The sequence below is a fragment of the Aedes aegypti genome, chromosome 1, assembly GCF_002204515.2.
Source record: "Aedes aegypti strain LVP_AGWG chromosome 1, AaegL5.0 Primary Assembly, whole genome shotgun sequence".
Taxonomy (NCBI): domain Eukaryota; kingdom Metazoa; phylum Arthropoda; class Insecta; order Diptera; family Culicidae; genus Aedes; species Aedes aegypti.
In genome coordinates this window covers 63,853,839-63,872,145 of record NC_035107.1, presented here as the reverse complement: position 1 = coordinate 63,872,145, position 18,307 = coordinate 63,853,839, and the positions used below count along the sequence as shown (strand labels likewise).

The following is an 18,307-nucleotide window of genomic DNA, read 5'->3' as shown; positions in this document are numbered from 1 at the left end:
ACCAACATTTGAAATCCTGGCCATATGTCCGATTAAAAAGTTGCACTACTTTTGCTCTTCTTTAAACTGCTGACAGAATCTATTCGAAATCATCAAGACTGAATTCCCGGAAAAGTTATCGAAAATTGCCGACGGTTAGATTTATAAGTTTTTTTAGATATTGGCGAGATCTTTTTATGGACTTTTGGAAAGATACTAGATAGACGACTGGCCAGGATCTTGGTGGACTGCCTCAGAGCATCATAGCAGCATTTTTAACTTAATATGTAGTGGATTCGAGACGGTATCTTTGGATGCGACTTTCAATTACCCTATCGATGCCTGCGTGTTTCTTGATGACGAGGTATTTGGTCTTTACTAGTTTAGTTCTTTTACGTATTCGTAAATTTCCGATTAAGAGAATCAAAAGTAGATTTGAGTATTTTGTACCTTTTAATTCCACCCGTTTTATGTTAAGACATAACTGGATATCAATCCCAACACAGATTTACGCAGCGTGTAACACAAAAATGGCTCTACCCCGTTTGGCATAATGCCATTTGGCATAATGCCGTTTGGCATACAGTCCTTTGGCATAATAGTCGTTTGGCATAACAGTCGTTTGGTATAATGGTCATTTGGCATAAGGTACCGCGGGGCAAGTGGGTAAATGGGGTAAGTGAAAACAATTGATATATTTCACTGAATATGTGAAATAACGTTTTGAACTCATGCGTAAACCTTTGAGGCCATTGAGATCATTACGATAGGTAAGATATTTCTGAGATTTTTCAGCCATTATTGCATAATAGAGTGAAAAATTGTTAACCTGTCAACTGTTACTCCGTAACAAGTTGGCAGCATACAATCTTATTTTAATATTTTCAGTGGAAAAAAGTTTCGGAAAACAATTTCCTGTACCACTTCTTAGTTGTCCTCTGTGACAGTTTCAAACTGCAATAAAAAAAGTTTTAGAATTAATTCGACGTAGACCTAAAAATAACTAAATTTAAACACCGTCAATTTTCTTATCAGGTGGGGCAAGTGAAAAGTTTATCATTAGAGATTGAATTTGTGTTTTCTCTTTAAGTCGCCATAAGTAAACATGGTTCGCAATTATCATAGAAAAACATAACGTGCTGATAATTCAAGAAACACTATACTCAAGCGTTAAAAGCTATTAGAAATCATTGAACTCCTCTAAAAGATGTTGCCAAACATTACAATATTAATATGTCTACTTCGGGCAGCCAATTAAAAGGAAGACGTTGACTGAAAAGTTGCAATATTAGAGAACACACGGAAATCTCGTGGAATGTCTATGTAAAGCTAGTTCAAAACATAAAAATGGGATATAGGTCTATCCACATAAAAAAGATTCTAAATACGTTATTGAAGGATTCCGTTTGATTTCTCCCGAAGAGTTATCCGACGTCATATCCGACTTTCTCAAAAACAAATAACGAGCGGTGGGAATTATACAGAGCAGAAATGCAATTGCTGTCCTATAATGTAAGAACTAACATTGGAAATGTTGCAGTTATAATGTTGTCGAATCATTTCAACTAACATAACTGAACAGAAGAAAATTCAAGTGAAAAGAATAACATTTTCTTTGTTTACATATTACTTATGTTATTGTTCATTGGGAAGCCTTAACAAGTGTTAAAGCTTATAGAAATCGTGGATATAACTGTTTATTTTTGAATTGATTATTCAAAACGGTAAACTTTTCACTTGCCCCACTTTTGGGGCAAGTGAAAAGTAAGGAGACATATTTCAAAAACTTTTTCTGTATTTTTTTCTTTAATTTTTCATCAAAATCAATTTCAGCATGCTGCTTATATTTGGTGGGAGTCAAGCTAAAAAATATACACAACCTCATTTGTTTCAATTTAAAGTATCTAGAATTTGAAGAATCTCAACTATGCGAATTCCATTACCCACTTGCCCCACGGTACCTTAATTTGAAAAAGGAAGATACTGCAGTGGTACAGTAATATGCCGTACCATAAGATGCGTCATAAAATTCCATGTTCCTTTTATTTTTCATATGATATGGAATAACTTATTTCCTTGAAATATGATGATTAGAAGTATGCCCTATCACTAACTGACAACGAAATGTACGATCGTGAGTAGTTTATACACACCCCTTTGTTTAATGGAAGGAATTTGATCAAATTCAATGTTTTTCACATTTACGCCAAACGGCTATTATGCCAAATGGCGTTTATGCCAAACGACCGTTATGCCAAAAAACTATTATGCCATACGGCATTATGCCAAACGGGGTAGACCCCACAAAAATGATTCGTGTTTTGAGCATCTTTATATTTTTCTCGGAAAGATATCGTAGTGAAAAGCAAAATGATGAAACTTTCGCGAGATTTGAACATGTTCCAATCCTCTGGATTTCTTTTTAATAATCGTATGTAAAAGGAGTTTTGAAACTTTACAGTTCTTTTCCTCAATGTCTACTTTTTACAGTTGGGACTGACTTACGATTCACGGCAGTAATTTCCTAGTAATTGAATTGAAATAAATTACTTTTTATTGGAGGGATTTTCTGCCGTTGGCAGGTTCATCCCCAGTCAAGTCAAACAAAAAAACAGGACAAGCCTGAAGGGCCAGTTAAAAAAAAAAAAAAACTACAAAAGTGTTGTAACTAGCCTAGGGACACAGAGTTAATACATCGAGTGAGATTAAGTTAAAACTTGACAAAAAGCCACGAATTAACACAACACTAAGCTAGCTACACAATAAGGAGCCACTTCTTATATGCCTAACGTGTCAGAAAAATGGTCCGACAAGCTTGAAACTACTACTGAACATGCATATCGAGGGACTGCAACAGCTAGTGGGTTGCGATCACGTGTATTGTACATGGACAATATAGGGTAAACAGGTATAATACGCCCCCCCTAACGAAAAACTGCTCTATCGCAGTGGAAAATGCATTACTTCTCTTCTATAGTTGTTGGTGTCAAAGTGTTGTTTACTTAGTTGATCATGCTCTGCATGCAACTTTCTCTTGCCAGATAACTTCTAAAAAGAGTACAAGACGTTTTCTGTAAACGGTCCAAATCTTAACGTTTCAAAACAAACCGGGCAACATGCCCCTCCCTTAGAAAAAGTTCCGCAGCGCTGTAGAAATGTTTCCAAGGAGAATTCCACCACTTGCTAAGCTAAAAAGGATCTATTAGCAGTCGTCTTCCGGTAAAAGTTTTTGTAATAAGTACAATAGTAAAGGATGGGCTTCATTTACAACGAGACTTCCCTATCGGACCCGAAATTTTACGCCAAAAAGCTGATTTTCGATATTTCTATTGATTGTTCGTACTTCTCAAAGATCTTATATGCGGAACATCAGTTTTTCACGGATATTCAAGGTATGTAATCATATTTACGTGGCAAATAAGCCGTAATCCCTTGAAAATGAAGTGGGGCGTATTGCCCGGTTGGGGCGCATTATACCAATTTACCCTATCTAAATCTTATAGTATAATCCGGCGTTCTTAATGAAGTAGATAAGCGCTGGCATTGAAGAGAGGTCGTCCTGCAGAGATTCTCGAATGCTACTAGAAATCCCATACATCTGTCTGGCGCTATCAAAGACTGGGCAGTTGCAGATAAAATGCTCAACTGTGTTACCCATGCCACAGACCTCGCAGGAACGATGAAAAGGGTTTTCTCCGTAATTGTGGGACATCCTTTGTCAACCTCAGGTCTGTCCAAGCATCGGTGCTACGTTTAATTTTTCGCAGGTATTAAGCCCCTCGTGAGTTCGCCCACTCTGCTTGCCATGTCTGGCGTATGGTCGATTTCACCCATTGTTAAATATCGGCAAGGGGTGCCCTAGTGCTTGTAACGAGAGCCAGATGGGCCGGATCCTGCTAGGGAATCTGCGGTTGCGTTACCAGGAACACCGCTATGTCCTGGAACCCACATTATGGTAACGTCATATGGGGCCTTTTTTAGTATCACCTGGATCCACAGGTGACGAAGTGCTTCGGATTAGCAGCTCGCTAAGTCGGTGATGATGACTACCAGGCTACCAGGTGCAGTGGCGGCGTATAGAATAGCAGCTGCTACGGCGAAGAAGCTTGAGCACTGTCCATGGAGGCTGAGGCAGGTTGCTAGATTTTCATCTGTTATTAATACCTAATATCTCGTACGGAGAGGGATCCGTCAGTGCATCGTTGCTGGTTTATGCACAACAGCTCGAAAGACAAAACGTCGAAAGGACAAAAGTTCGAAAGACAAAAGGCCGAAAGGACAAAAGGTCGAAAACGATTTGCTTGGTGGGATATTTTTCCTTCTTTAAAAACATATTTTCGCCATTTTGTCCCTTATTTTTTGTTCTTCGACCTTTTGTCTTTCGACTTTTTGTCATAGATTCCGTTTTGGCAATTGGTGGGGGCCGCAAACCGGTGGCGTATTCTAGCAGGTGGTCTGCTTTTTCCATGAGACGAGTTCTGTGGTTTCCCACGGTCCTCTCAGCAATAGCGGCTGCTTTCGTGCATCCCTATCCTATCCTATCCCTATCGTAACCCTTTACGATGACGAAGAAGCAGAATAGAAGGAGCCCGGCTTCAACATATGCAGCGTCAGCCGGAGTGGAAGGAAGAAGCCCCGAGACAATCCGAATATATCGATTGTAGATCGGGGATAGCGCGTCGATGAGGTTGTTCATTGCCAGATACGTGATTTCCAATCCGTACAGCTGGCGACTATCGATGATAGCAGCGGCCACACGGAATAGAATATTCCGGTTGTTGCTGTGAGGATCTCAACAAATTTAGACGACTTCGGCAGTTGGCTTTAACTTCCGAGGCTTGAGGGTCAGGCCTCGGTCAATAGTGACACCGAGGATTCTTGCCATTTTACGGACGGAGTTGGTTGTTGATGTTGATCGGAGACCCACTAAACCTGTGCCCGGATGAGCACACATGTCATCGGACACTTTCAGAAGCCGACGCCGTTTCTTATGGTCCTGGATATTACTATACCAATGCAGAATCTTTCTTTTCAAATTATGCCAAACGACCATTATGCCAAACAACTGTTATGACAAACGACTATTATGCCAAACGGCATTATGCCAAATATTTAACAAGCCCTTTTTGGAGCCGGCTGATATTTGGAACGCATCCCCCAGGGAAGTGGTCGGCTTTATCAGGCTGATCGTACCAGATTGAGGGATTCACAATGCTACAACCTAGGATTTCTGCCCATCATTGGCAGATGGCTAAAAGTTCAGTCACCGCGCAAAGTATTCCGGTGACGTTCTCGCCACTGAGGGTCCTTGTAAAAGCAAAAGGATATATCACAATAGTTCTAAAAAATAAACCCTCTCTTTCCCACGACTGTAATCGACTGTTCCATTACGAAAAAGAAGCGTTTTTATGAAAAGTGCTTGAACAAATAGGAGTGTGTGGAATGAGTTTAACCAGTTTTTTTTTTACTTATTTATCAACAATAAATTGATTGTTTATCAATAGAGTGGGATTCGTAAAGCCCAAGCAAGCGGATTCGTTCTCCGTATCGCCGGAGTGTAATGTGTACAGTTTTTTTTTGGCTCCGCATTTTGCTTGACAACGGATTAATTTTTCGCGTCGCCAAAGTGAAATGTGTTTTTTTTTCTGGTTCCCAGCATTTGCGTGTTGATCGGCAAATTGCGACTTCAGTTGAGAAAGGATTACCAACTGGTGAGTTCGTTCCATGCTTGTGTAAATACAAATTTGTATCGTCACACTAACATTTCTTCTCTTCGTCGATGACCGTAAGGACGTGGCCGGTGCCGTTATTGACATTACTATGTTTGGAGTTACTCGATCTTGTACATTGAAGATGGTACGCAACTCCCAAGCTACTTCAGTTGGTTCCCAGTACAATTTTGATTATTCCTGTCAATCACGAAGTAGCAAGTACAAATTGTACGGCCATCAATGCTTATGCTTATTAAATTGATTGTTTATCAATAGTTTTACTATTTAAACAGTTATTTGAGTGTTGGGTTAATCTGATTTATGTTATTTATTGAATATTTATGTAGCTATTGCATAATATTTATCTCATTCGATTTGTCTCAAGTTTTTCTAAAAACAATGGAGCTCTGGACCCACCATGGGAAAGAGAGGGTTAAAACGAGGGACGTTTAGACCAGGGTTTTGGTTCATTGAAATTGGAAAGGTTTTTGCAAGTCACCCCGTTTGACGGTACCTAAATTCATGGAAACAATTATAGTCTGCAATGCCATGGAAGTAATTATGCATTATGTACAGCATCGCCATGATGTTTAACTATCTTTTGTTAAAAAATGACCCTTAGTTGATCCATAACTGTAGGATGACTGTATCTGACAAAAGATGAGCAATTAGTGTGGAAATGAAAGATATTTCAGGAACGTTTTCCCAGAAAACTCGTCGGGATCCCATCTTAAATTTCTCTGTGTTTTTCCAGAGGGTTTCACGAATCTGTCAGTCAAGTACATCTCTGTCGGAAAATTTGTGCATAGATCTCACCCAGAACAATCAAAACCCTCTAAGAACCTTGCCATGAATTAATAAAAAAAAATCAAGGTCTGGGTCATTTAGCATAGAGGGTATTTAGTATAGTAATCATTTGGCATAACATTGTTACACCAATGACAGGCATCTTTTGAAAGAAGGGATATCCCTTCTGGTTATGCCAAATAACCGTTATAGCAAATGACGTTATGCAAAACGACATTATGTCAAATGGCTTTATGCAGAGGCTCGCTCCGAAAATCCCACAAGGTTTTCAAGAAGATCTTCTACCAAGTAATACATCCACCGCTGAGCAGTATTATATTTCTAGAAAATACAAATCAAACTTTGGGAGCAATTTCGTGAAATTTACACAAAATTACAGAATAAATTATTACGTATAATTTTTTTTTTCTGTCCATTTCATTAAGAAATTAAAATATAAGAAATGAATTGAACAAAATTCCTTCAGAAAATCTTCCAGCAATTCTTTTTATAAAATAATGTGTAAATCTCGACAGGTTTGGCGCCAAATTTGTATGTTAGAAATCCGCCCAAATCCTTTGAAATCGGGTGCAAAGCTATTTGGGTACTTTCATGCTACTCTTTGGTATGGGGGGTTTTTCTCGGCCGAATTGTCTGAAACTTGGCAATAAGATGCACTTCAATACGGCTCATATTGTGACCAAACATGAGCTCAGTAGCTTTTAAAAAACCCCACTGTCGAAGTGAATCAAAAGTGCCGAGAATAGGATAAGGCCCTATTTGAATTTGGGACTCTACCATGATTCTTTTTTCCAGAACAGGTATGTGTCCTACTGGGCAGTATTGCAATCGTAGCCATATTACGACAAATAAGAAATGTGGGAAAATTTGATATCAACTAGTTGGTATTATATTTAAAGTTTAGATCAAAACACTTGAGAGAGAATTGATTGCTCTTGAGATTAAACATTCTTATTTCATGCCCTTGCTACTTTTGTGCTATACAGACTGTGCTGCTTCCATTAGCTACTTCTTTTCATTTGGGAAAACATTAATATGACTTATGAGCTACGCAATTAGTGAAATAACGGTACGATGAATATGCATTTTCGTTACTATAACTAGCTCTTATAAAGCCGCTACGTGGAATTCGGTAGAAGCGACGCATGTCGCGCTGTGATACATTCTATGTCAGTATTTAATCGTGATCGTCAGTGAAATCGTAGGACAAAATCTGCATGTACATTCTACTTTGCACGTTCCTTAGCGAAATTCTATGTGTCGGAGAATTTTGTAGATTGCCTTCGTATATCAAATTAAGAAAGCCACGTTGATTGAGAGATTTGTTGCAAACCCAAGAGACCCGAAAAAAAAACGGCCGAAGAAAAGTATAACTCCAAAGCAGCTCTATAATCAGTAATGTATATAATTAGTAGAGCAAACCCACGTTATCACGATCAAACAGACGCGTCGATCTCTCAAATAAGTGTAACGATCCGCAAAGGCACTTTCCCTCTCGCATTGATCCAACGGAATGCAGCTGAACCGATGTACAGTTTCTCATTTTCAGCTAATGGAACCCCAACCGCGAACTGTTTTAGTGTTAACATGATGGCTTGTGCTGTTTGAAACCCAAATGAATGTGATACGATAGTAATAACTCTCTGAATGCTTTAAACTCTCAGCACACAAGATTCCCGCAGCTGCATTACAACCTTTACCCTTAACTATCTGCCACACAAAAACACCAACACACACGCATTGAATTGCTTTGTTTCTTCTTCCACAGTATGAGTTTCGATTTTTTGTATCGCCTATTTCGAGAAAAAAAAAGATTATTGTTTCTTCCGCCGAAAAATGATCGCTATTCGCTACAGTTTGCTAAAAAAAAAACAATAATTTTCCGATGACGAAATCCAAAAAAAAAACTCCGAATGATGACGATTTGAGCAGATTTTCGTGCAACGTTACGTCCTGATTGTAAATGTGTCGCTCTCTTCTAATATCCCTAAAATTCGAATAACTTATCTAACTCCTTCCCAAAAATGAACGAAAAAATGAGAACATGTGCGCACCTCTAAACTCGATCGATGTGTAATCTAATCTAATTGCTCTTGGAAATGTTTCGAACTGAGAAAATTGTGTGCATGAGTGTGATTTTTACTTGATACAGTAAAAAAATTCTCCTACTGGAGTGCCTGTACAGGAGAGTGATCCCATTCCGATAGACGAATGTCTGTCTCGATGTTGGTGTCACTCCTATTGCAGGCACTCCGACTACTACCATCCAAAACTAAAAGCGAGGAAACTGCCAGAGAATCGCGATCATTTCTTGACCTTTTATCGTCCGTTTATTATTTCCGCGTTTTGACGAGTTCTATTTTGCATTATGTTGCTTGATGTGTATGTTCATTATAGTTAGTTTGATTCGATTCACTTTTCAGATCCATCCGATTCCTGGCATTGTTTCCTGCTTTTGTTTGTTAGCTTTTGTTTCTGTAATTGTTTTGACATAGTTAGGTTACTAGATACTCACATAAAATGTTTAGTTTGCTAATCCCTGAAACACATTTTTGAATACTTGTACTTCTTTCGATGAAAAGGCAAAACGCAAAAAAACAAGCGTTGGTCGATTCTTTGAATTAGAACGCAGTCAGTAATTTTATTTTTTGGCCTAGGAGAGTTCATATCTAGTCCGCGGCTACAAAGCAAAGCCATGCTGAAGGTGCCTGGGTTCGATTCCCGGTCGGTCCAGGATCTTTTCATAGTGGAAATTTCCTTGACTTCTCTGGGCATAGAGTATCATCGTACCTGCCACACGATGTACGAATGCGAAAATGACAATGTATTTCTTGCACGAGTCTCCAAGAAGCTTCCCCAAGCAAAGGAAAGGATTCATTAACAAGTTTGAAAGCAACTTGAAATAGCTTCCCTCAAGCAGCTTAGGAAAGTTTTTCAAAAAGTTTGGAAAGGCTTCCTAAAAAATCGAAAGGCGTCCCAAGCAGCTTAAGAAAGCTTCTTCAAGAAGCTTGACAAAGTTTCTCCAAGAAGCTTAAAAAGACTTCCCTAAGAAGCTAGGAAAGGCTTCCCCAAGAAACTTGGAAAAGCTACCCTAGGAAGCTTGAAAAAGCTTAGAAAGGCTTCCCCATGAAGCTGGGAAAGATTTCAACAAGAAACATGAAAGGCTTCCCAAAGAAGCGTGGGAAGGCTTTCCCAATATGCTTGGAAAGGCTTCCCTAATAAGCTTTAAAGGCTCTCCCAAAAAGCTTAGAAAGGCTTCCCCAAGAAGCATGGAAAAGCTTTCCCAAGAAGCTTGGAAATGCTTCTCCAAGAGGCTTGAAAAGGCCTCCCCGAAAAGCTTAGGATGGCTTCCTCAAGAAGCTTGGAAGGCTTCCCTCAAAAATCTTAGAAAGATTTCCCCATGAAGCTGGGAAAGACTTCTCCAAGAAACATGAAAAGGCTTCCCCAAGAAGCTTGGAAAGTCTTCCTCAAGAAGCAGTGAAAGGCTTCCTTAAGAAGCTTGAAAAGGCCTTCCCAAATAGCTTAGAAAGTCTTCCCCAAGGAGCTTGAAAAGGCTTCCTCAAGAAGCTTGGAAAATTTTCCCCAAGAAGCATGAAAAGTTTCCCCAAGAAGCTTCGAAATGTTTCTCCAAGAAGCTTGAAAAGGCCTCCCCGAAAAGCTTTGAAAGGCTTCCCCAAGAAGCTTGGAAGGCTTCCCTCAAAAATCTCAGAAAGATTTCCCCATGAAGCTTCTCCAAGAAACATGGAAAAGCTTCCCCAAGAAGCTTGGAAATTCTTCCTGAGATGCTTGCAAAGGCTTCCCTAATAAGCTTGAAAAGGCCTCCCCGAAAAGCTTAGAAAGGCTTCCTCAAGAAGCTTGGAAGGTTCCCTTAAGAATCTTGGAAGGTTCCCTTAAGAATCTAGGAAAAACTTCCCCAAGAAGCTTGGCAAGGCTTCCCCATGAAGCTGGGAAAGACTTCTCCAAGAAACATGGAAAGGCTTCCCCAAGAAGCTTGGGAAGGCTTCCCTAATAAGGTTGAAAAAGCCTTCGAAAAAAAGCTTAGAAAGTCTTCCACAAGGAGCTTGAAAAGGCTTCCCCGAAAAGCTTAGAAAGGCTTCTCTAAGAAACTTGGAAGGTTTCCCTCAAAAATCTTAGAAAGATTTCCCCATGAAGCTGGGAAAGACTTCTCCAAGAAACATGAAAAGGCTTCCCCAAGAAGCTTGGAAAGGTTTCCCTAATAAGCTTGAAAAGGCCTCCCCGAAAAGCTTAGAAAGCCTTCTCCAAGGAGCTTGAAAAGGCTTCCCCAAGAAGCTTGAAACAACTTCCCCAAGAAGCATGGAAAAGCTTCCCCAAAAAGCTTGGAAATGCTTCTCCAAGAAGCTTGAAAGGCCTCCACGGAAAGCTTAGAAAGGCTTCCCCAAGAAGCTTGGAAGGATTCCCTCAAAAAACTTAGAAAGATTTCGCCATGAAGCTGGGAAAGACTTCTGCAAGAAACATGAAAAGGCTTCCCCAAGAAGCTTGGGAAGGCTTCCTCAAGAAGCTTGGAAAGGCTTCCCCAAAAAGCTTGGAAAGACTACCCTAATAAGCTTGAAAAGGCCTTCCCAAAAAGCTTAGAATGCCTTCCCCAAGGAGCTTGAAAAGGTTTCCCCAAGAAGCTTGGAAAAACTTTCCCAAGAAGCATGAAAAAACTTACCCAAGAAGCTTGAAAAAGCCTCCCCGAAAAGCTTCTAAATGCTTCCCTTAGAAGCTTGGAAGGCTTTCCTCAAGTATCTTAGAAAGATTTTCTCAAGAAGCTTGGAAAGACTTCACCAAGAAACATGAAAAGGCATCCCCAAGAAGCTTGAAAGGCCTTCTTAAAAAGCTAAGAAAGGCTTCCCCAAGAAGCTTGGAAAGTCTTCCCCAAAAAGCTTGAAAAGGCTTCCCCATGAAACATGGAAATGCTTCCCCTTCCCCTAAGAAGCTTGAAAAGGCCTCGCCAAAAAGCTTAGAAAGGCTTCCTCAAGAAGCTTGGAAGGTTTCCTCAAGAATCTTGGAAAGGTTTACCCATGAAGCTTGGAAAGGCTTTTCCAAAAAGCTTGAAAATGCTTCTCCAAGAAGCTTGAAAGGCCTCCACGGAAAGCTTGGAAAGGCTTCCCCAAGAAGCTTGGAAGGCTTCCCTCAAAAATCTTAGAAAGATTTCGCCATGATGCTGGGAAAGACTTCTGCAAGAAACATGAAAAGGCTTCCCCAAGAAGCTTGGGAAGGCTTCCTCAAGAAGCTTGAAAAAAGCTTCCCCAAGAAGCTTGGAAAGACTACCCTAATAAGCTTGAAAAGGCCTTCCCAAAAAGCTTAGAATGCCTTCCCCAAGGAGCTTGAAAAGGCTTCCCCAAGAAGCTTGGAAAAACTTTCCCAAGAAGCATGAAAAAACTTACCCAAGAAGCTTGGAAATGCTTCTCCAAGAAGCTTGAAAGGGCCTCCCCGAAAAGCTTCTAAAGGCTTCCCTTAGAAGCTTGGACGGCTTTCCTCAAGTATCTTAGAAAGATTTTCTCAAGAAGCTTGGAAAGACTTCACCAAGAAACATGAAAAGGCATCCCCAAGAAGCTTGAAAGGCCTTCCTAAAAAGCTAAGAAAGGCTTCCCCAAGAAGCTTGGAAAGTCTTCCCCAAAAAGCTCGAAAAGGCTTCCCCATGAAACATGGAAATGCTTCCCCTTCCCCTAAGAATCTTGAAAAGGCCTCGCTAAAAAGCTTAGAAAGGCTTCCTCAAGAAGCTTGGAAAGGTTTACCCATGAAGCTTGGAAAGGCTTTTCCAGAAAGCTTGGAAAGGCTTCTCCAAGAAGCTTGGAAAGGCTTCCCCTAGAAGTTTGAAAAGGCTTCCTCAAGAAGTTTGTGACGGCTTTCCTCAGACGCTTGGAAAGGCTAACCCTCAAAAGGTTGGAAAGGCTTCTCCGAGAAGCTGGGACATGCAACAAATGGAGGCTCTTAATGTTAGATAGGCCGTTTAGAAAAGTTCAGCGAGAAACGTTCTCTATGCGAAATGGCCTTATGCCAAATGACCCGGACACGGGAGGCCTGACGATTGAACATTAATTAGTCGCTTCTTCGGTTAATTCGATTGAAGTACAAGTATTTTAAGGATCAATCTCATCAAAATTACATACAATGATTCATGTTAGCAAAAACTTTACTCTTGAAATCTCTCCCGAAAAGGACAATAAGTTTCATCGTACTGAACTCGAATTTGCATGTCGCAATTTAACAAACGTGCACCAACATAAGTGATCGCTTAAAGATCATAGCTATAACAATTTATTTCGGATTCGCGGGCTACATTTGTTTCGATTCGACGCCAATCGACGTTTATAAGCATTTAATCTTGAAAAGTACCGTTTGTAAATTACTAAAACATGTAAATGTCTAGAATGTAAGAAAGTAAGAAAAAGAAAGATGCAATATTATATTCGTATATACAATTTCGAGAAGAAATATGCTACAATAGTGAGAGTTACAACTAAATGAAACGCTAATGTAAATTTCCCAAAAACACTCACAGAAAAAATGTACTCAATATGTTGATCGAAAACATTCACAAAACAAGATGGTAGTTCAATAAAGTTCTAAAACAAGAAAAGATTACAAAAAAAGAACGCGATCAAAAGAGCAATAAAATCAAAACCACACATGTTCTCATTTCTATCCCTTCCTATCATAAGAAAACACAGTTGGTAAGTTTCTCTAGGATGACATAAATTTCATCTATTTTTTCCTCCAAACAAATTCTACAGGCTTACAAACGAGCGACGAGAGCAGGCTCGTAAGGATCTCAAGGGACTGGAGGACACCGTCGCCAAGGAGCTTCACACTCTGCATGCTCTGCGGAAGCTCTTCGTGCAGGACCTTCAGGTTTGATGCCCCATCTTAACACCCCAACGACCCATATCTGATCTAATCGATCCGCAATCCCCTAAAATTCCAGGCCCGCATCAAGAAGTCCATCAACTCGGAGGAAACCGAGGACGACGGTGGCTCCCTAGCCCAGAAGCAGAAGATCTCCTTCCTCGAGAACAACCTGGAACAGCTGACCAAGGTGCACAAGCAGCTGGTGCGGGACAATGCCGATCTGCGCTGTGAATTGCCCAAGCTGGAGAAACGTCTGAGGACAACGATGGAGCGGGTCAAGGCCCTGGAGACGGCCTTGAAGGAGGCCAAGGAAGGTGCAATGCGCGATCGCAAGCGTTACCAGTACGAGGTGGATCGCATCAAAGAGGCCGTGCGCCAGAAGAATCTGGCCCGACGGGGACCGCAGGCCCAAATCGGTAAGGAATCGCTGGGTTTCCTGTGGAAGATAGTCATAACTTATGTTGGCATTTTTTCTGCTTCCTTACAGCGAAACCGATCCGTGCCGGTCAGGGACACATTCTGTTCAAGACGGCTACCTCCGGCAGTTCACCGGTGACGCCGAAGGCGGTGACGGACGACAAGAGGAAATCCATTGTGAAAGGTAGGTCTATTTGGCACCTGACAAATTTCAAATTCGCCATTCTTCAAGCAAACCTACATAAAACTATGTAAGCAGTATCAGTTTGATGAACAGGTCGCGCGAAAATGTTTCCTAGTCCTACACAAGCCTTCAAAAGTACTCACTGGATGAATGAATGCTTACTTTCTCGAATAATCAATAATTGAGATCAATAAAGGGTGAACACGAAATTATTGCGACACCAAAAATGTCATGCCAATTTTCTTATAATGTTCAGAATCAAACCAAAATTTTAGGGTAGTTTTATACATATATTCACTTCAAAAGTCAAAAGATAAGTTAATCGATGGAGCCTTGATTGTAAAATTGAAGGCATTTTCGCTTTATGCCCTCCATCAAAGTATTTACAGTGTAATCCGGTACCAGTTTCTCAGTTTTTTTTTTTCATTTTCTTAACATATCCTTCTCGTCTTTGACTGTCTTCTTGCTCTTCCGAAGTTCCCGCTTCATTATTGCCCAGTACTGCTCCACCAGGCGCAGCTCCGGACAGTTTGGCGGATTCATGTCTTTTGGAACAAAATGGACAGAATTGGCCTCATACCACTCCAGGACACTTTTAGAATAGTGGCATGATGCCAAATCTGGTTAAAATAGCGGATCTTCGTCGTGCTGCTGCAAGAACGGCAAAAGGCGCTTCTCGAGGCACTCGGATTTACAGATCTCGCCATTTACTGTGCCCTTTGTCACGAAAGGCTCACTCCTGAGTCCGCAAGAGCAGTTGGAGGCGAACTTCGACATTTTCTTCTTCTTAAATTTGTCGTCCACATCGAACTTGCTCTTGCCGATGAAAAACTTCAACCCCGGAATTTGCTTAAGATCGGCTTTTATATACGATTCGTCGTCCATCACACAGCAGCCATATTTTGTCAGCATCTTCTCGTAGAGCTTCCGTGCCCGAGTTTCAGCCGTCAATTGTTGCCGCTCAACGCGGTTTGGGAAGTTCTGTGCCTTGTATGTATGTAGTCCAGCTTTCTTCTTTGCATTCTGGACGTAGTTCTGCGAAATGCCGATCTTTTTAGCCAAATCACGGCCTGAGACGTTGGGATTTGCTTTACCTTTCCCTCCGTCTTTTTGTTCTCCGGTCCCGGTTTTCTTCCAGCTCCTTTGCCGTGGTCCAACGTCAACCGCTCCTGGAACCGCTTCAACCAGGCTATCAACATCGATGGAGACACCATCTTCTGTGGTTACAAAGGGCTCGATTGGCTTGTCAGATGGATCGGGCCCAGGACATCCTGTCTACTGCAAATCGCTGCAGTTGATATAGGGCATGTCCATAGGCTGGCTTCAACTCTCTGGAGACGGTTGAATGGTGAATGTTCAACATTTTTCCCAACTGCCGGTGCGACAGGACAGGAAATTCCAGGTGTTTGGGTAGAATTTGTTCTCTCGACTCGCGTTGGTTCACCGCCATTTTCGTTGAATCGAAAAACACGACGAGTTTGACAGCATGTATACAATACACATCAATGAGAAAGTGTGCAAAATTTGGTTGATTTTTACCTAATGGTAGAAAAGTTATGCCCTGTTGAATTTGTCTCAATAATTTCGTGTTCGCCCTTTATTGGAAAGGCATGAATGCTTCATTTGCCGGTCACGCCCATCTTATCCGTGTTTAATGAAAGGTTTTTAAAGCAAATTATTGTTCTCAAACATCACTTTTTCTTTTTGCTCCTTGCGATGAATCCTGTAGTAGGGGGAGATCTCCCAGTGCCGGACAGCACCCAATACCGGACAAAGTCGAAACATTGAGAAATCATGGTCCAATCAAGATGGTGTATTAGTAGAAAAGAAAGCTATTATGTAGACTAATGTTTACGTAGAATAACACATCCTTGAAATATGCATGCCATTTGAAAAAAGTAGAAAAGTTTGAAAATCTTTTAAAAATTGACGTATCTACTTAATTTTGAGCCTATTTAGGAAATATTTTGAATATGAAAAAATACTTTGGATCCCGCAAGCATGATCGAACATAATCCTAAATTGACAGTATGAATGTATTTTGTACCATAATAGGGTCCTAAAATGTTTAATGAAATCTTGTTTTCATTTAATATAACGAAAGAGCATGTTACTGCAACTACTTTAGCATTTTTTCCCGCTCAAATATCGGATAAATAATATTAAAACTTTAATTTAAAAATTGGATCCATAAATGAACCTTGACATCATGTTTGACGTTCGCTTAGTCGACAAAAATACCACAGGGGTTCAACTTTTTAACACCGGGGTTGTTCTTTTCTGACATTTCGGAAGGGACACAGAAAACAAAATACACCCAAAATTTGAGTTTAAACCAAGGGGTGTGACAAAGTTTAAAAAAAAACTTAAAAAATGTTTTTTGGGCTTAAACCATCGGAAAACATTAGAAAATTGAGTAAACATATGTTTTTGACCTAAACTTAAGCGTTTGGCACTAAAATTGGGACAGGGCTTTAGGACCCTATTGAACTAAGTATGGACAAATTACAATTTTGGTTAAGTACCTCCTGTCCCTCAGTTTCGGACAGCTTGATTTGTTATATGATATCTTTGTAATTATTGCATCAGTGTCTCAGAATACTATCATTTTTAATGGGTTCCGTCGATCATGGTATCAAACATGCAATAAAATCAAGAAGAATGAACATTCAGAACTACATCGTAAAATGTACTATTTTTCATCATACATGAAAGAGGTTTTTGATAGGCATCTTGCGAACTAAGAAAAACTCAAATTATTCTTGTAAATGTTGCAAATGCATTGAATTGGTAATTATAAACTATTCCTAAAGTGTACACATTCAATGATGTTCAAATTTACAGAATTCGAGGCATTTCCAGATCGTGTCCGGTATTGGGTGCCACCTTCCGAGATCGATCAATTTGATACTAAAATTCATCATTAAAATGTAGTGTCAAAATTCATATTTATATTTTCAAATTTATTTTTGTACACTATAAAAATGATAATATTTATCATAAATGGGTAACACGAGCCCATAAAATCAATATTTTTCGAATTAAGAATTTAGTGGCTTAAGTGTCCGGTACTGGGGGATCTCCCCCTAAATTCTTAACGCACCAGAGATACCTACAGGACTATTACATAGTTTTTCCAGGAAAGTCTACACAAATTCCTCGATGAAAAGCTTCTGGGATTCTCCAGAGGTTTGTTCAGGAACACATTTGAGTCCCCTCAATAATCCTCTAAGTATTCCTTTAGTAATTTTCACAGGGATTATTTTAAGATTTCCCTCAGAGATTATTATAGTAATTCTACCGATTGTTACCCTAGGACAGAGATTTTCAGCTTTTTCGGCTCGCGGAGCACTTTTTGAAACAAAATTGTTGCGTGGAGCACCTCTTCATCACCACGCCGTTAGAAATCTGGATTTTTTTGTACAAAGTGAAAGTTTTGATTTCACAGTTTTTTTTTTGGTTTTCAGGCGAGTTTCCTCAATTTCATGCTCACGCAAACATGTCATTAAATAATTTTTAAAATCTGATAAATCATTTTTTAGCTAACTCGTGACGTGAAAACACCATTTCATTTTTATTCATATAGATCTAAGAACAAAGGTTTTATTTAATATATCAAGCTTGTTAATTTCAGCTTGTGACAACTAGACATCCAAATATAACTATATTTGTTTTTCCATCAAATTTTTCAAAATTTGTGGCTTGAAAACGGTTGAATCGCTTTGATTAGGAAATTTTACGAATAATGTTTTTGAATCAAACATGTGAACGAATTTTTGGGGTGAAATATTTATATTTAAGCTTTAATGAATGTGTTTGAATGTGTTAACTCACGGAAATATTTATAAATTTTATGAAACTCGTGAAATATTCCTAATATTGTGTCATTTTGTAAAAATCTCGATTATAATGAATATTACATAAACCTCAGATTTTTTTTCGACAAGGATAAGCTAAGCTTAGACTGACTACACATATCAATGGTTGCTATTCCGTGATTGACCAAAACCAGTGAAGATGCACAAAGAATCAACTAGAAGTTCGGCTGGGATTGGCCATAATCTTCTTCAGTGTGCATAATTCAGTGCCTCAATTTATACATGGTCAATAACGGCGCCGGCCACGTCCTTGCACTTAGGTGGGATTGAGGGAAGGAATGTTAGTGTGTAACCTTTGCTATTTGGAGACCGTGTTTTCCTCTGCATCTCCACAAAGGTTACTGGGAGGGATGGTTGTTAATGGGGAGGATCGTTGGGTCACAGATTCACTTTGATAAGCGATTAGACCATGATAAACGATTATTTGTTAACATGCTTAGGAATATAACATATTCAATTGACATGAAAAATTTCCA

At 39.8% G+C, this 18,307-nt stretch overlaps 1 protein-coding gene and 1 long non-coding RNA gene across 9 annotated transcripts in view; both read left to right on the top strand.

The window, feature by feature from the left end:
- Positions 1 to 18,307, top strand: part of LOC5570746 (kinesin heavy chain) — an 80,451-nt gene that overhangs the window by 47,658 nt on the left and 14,486 nt on the right. For all 8 annotated transcript variants that reach the window (XM_021838000.1, XM_021837964.1, XM_021837984.1 and 5 more), the window contains exons 6-8: positions 13,238 to 13,355; positions 13,429 to 13,768; positions 13,840 to 13,953. In XM_021838000.1, the coding sequence (XP_021693692.1) occupies positions 13,238 to 13,355; positions 13,429 to 13,768; positions 13,840 to 13,953 (572 nt within the window). The remainder of the gene's footprint in view (positions 1 to 13,237; positions 13,356 to 13,428; positions 13,769 to 13,839; positions 13,954 to 18,307) is intronic.
- LOC110674161 lies at positions 9,238 to 10,661 on the top strand. Its single transcript, XR_002498700.1, has 2 exons — positions 9,238 to 10,510; positions 10,558 to 10,661. It is a non-coding gene; the product is annotated as an uncharacterized LOC110674161 (long non-coding RNA).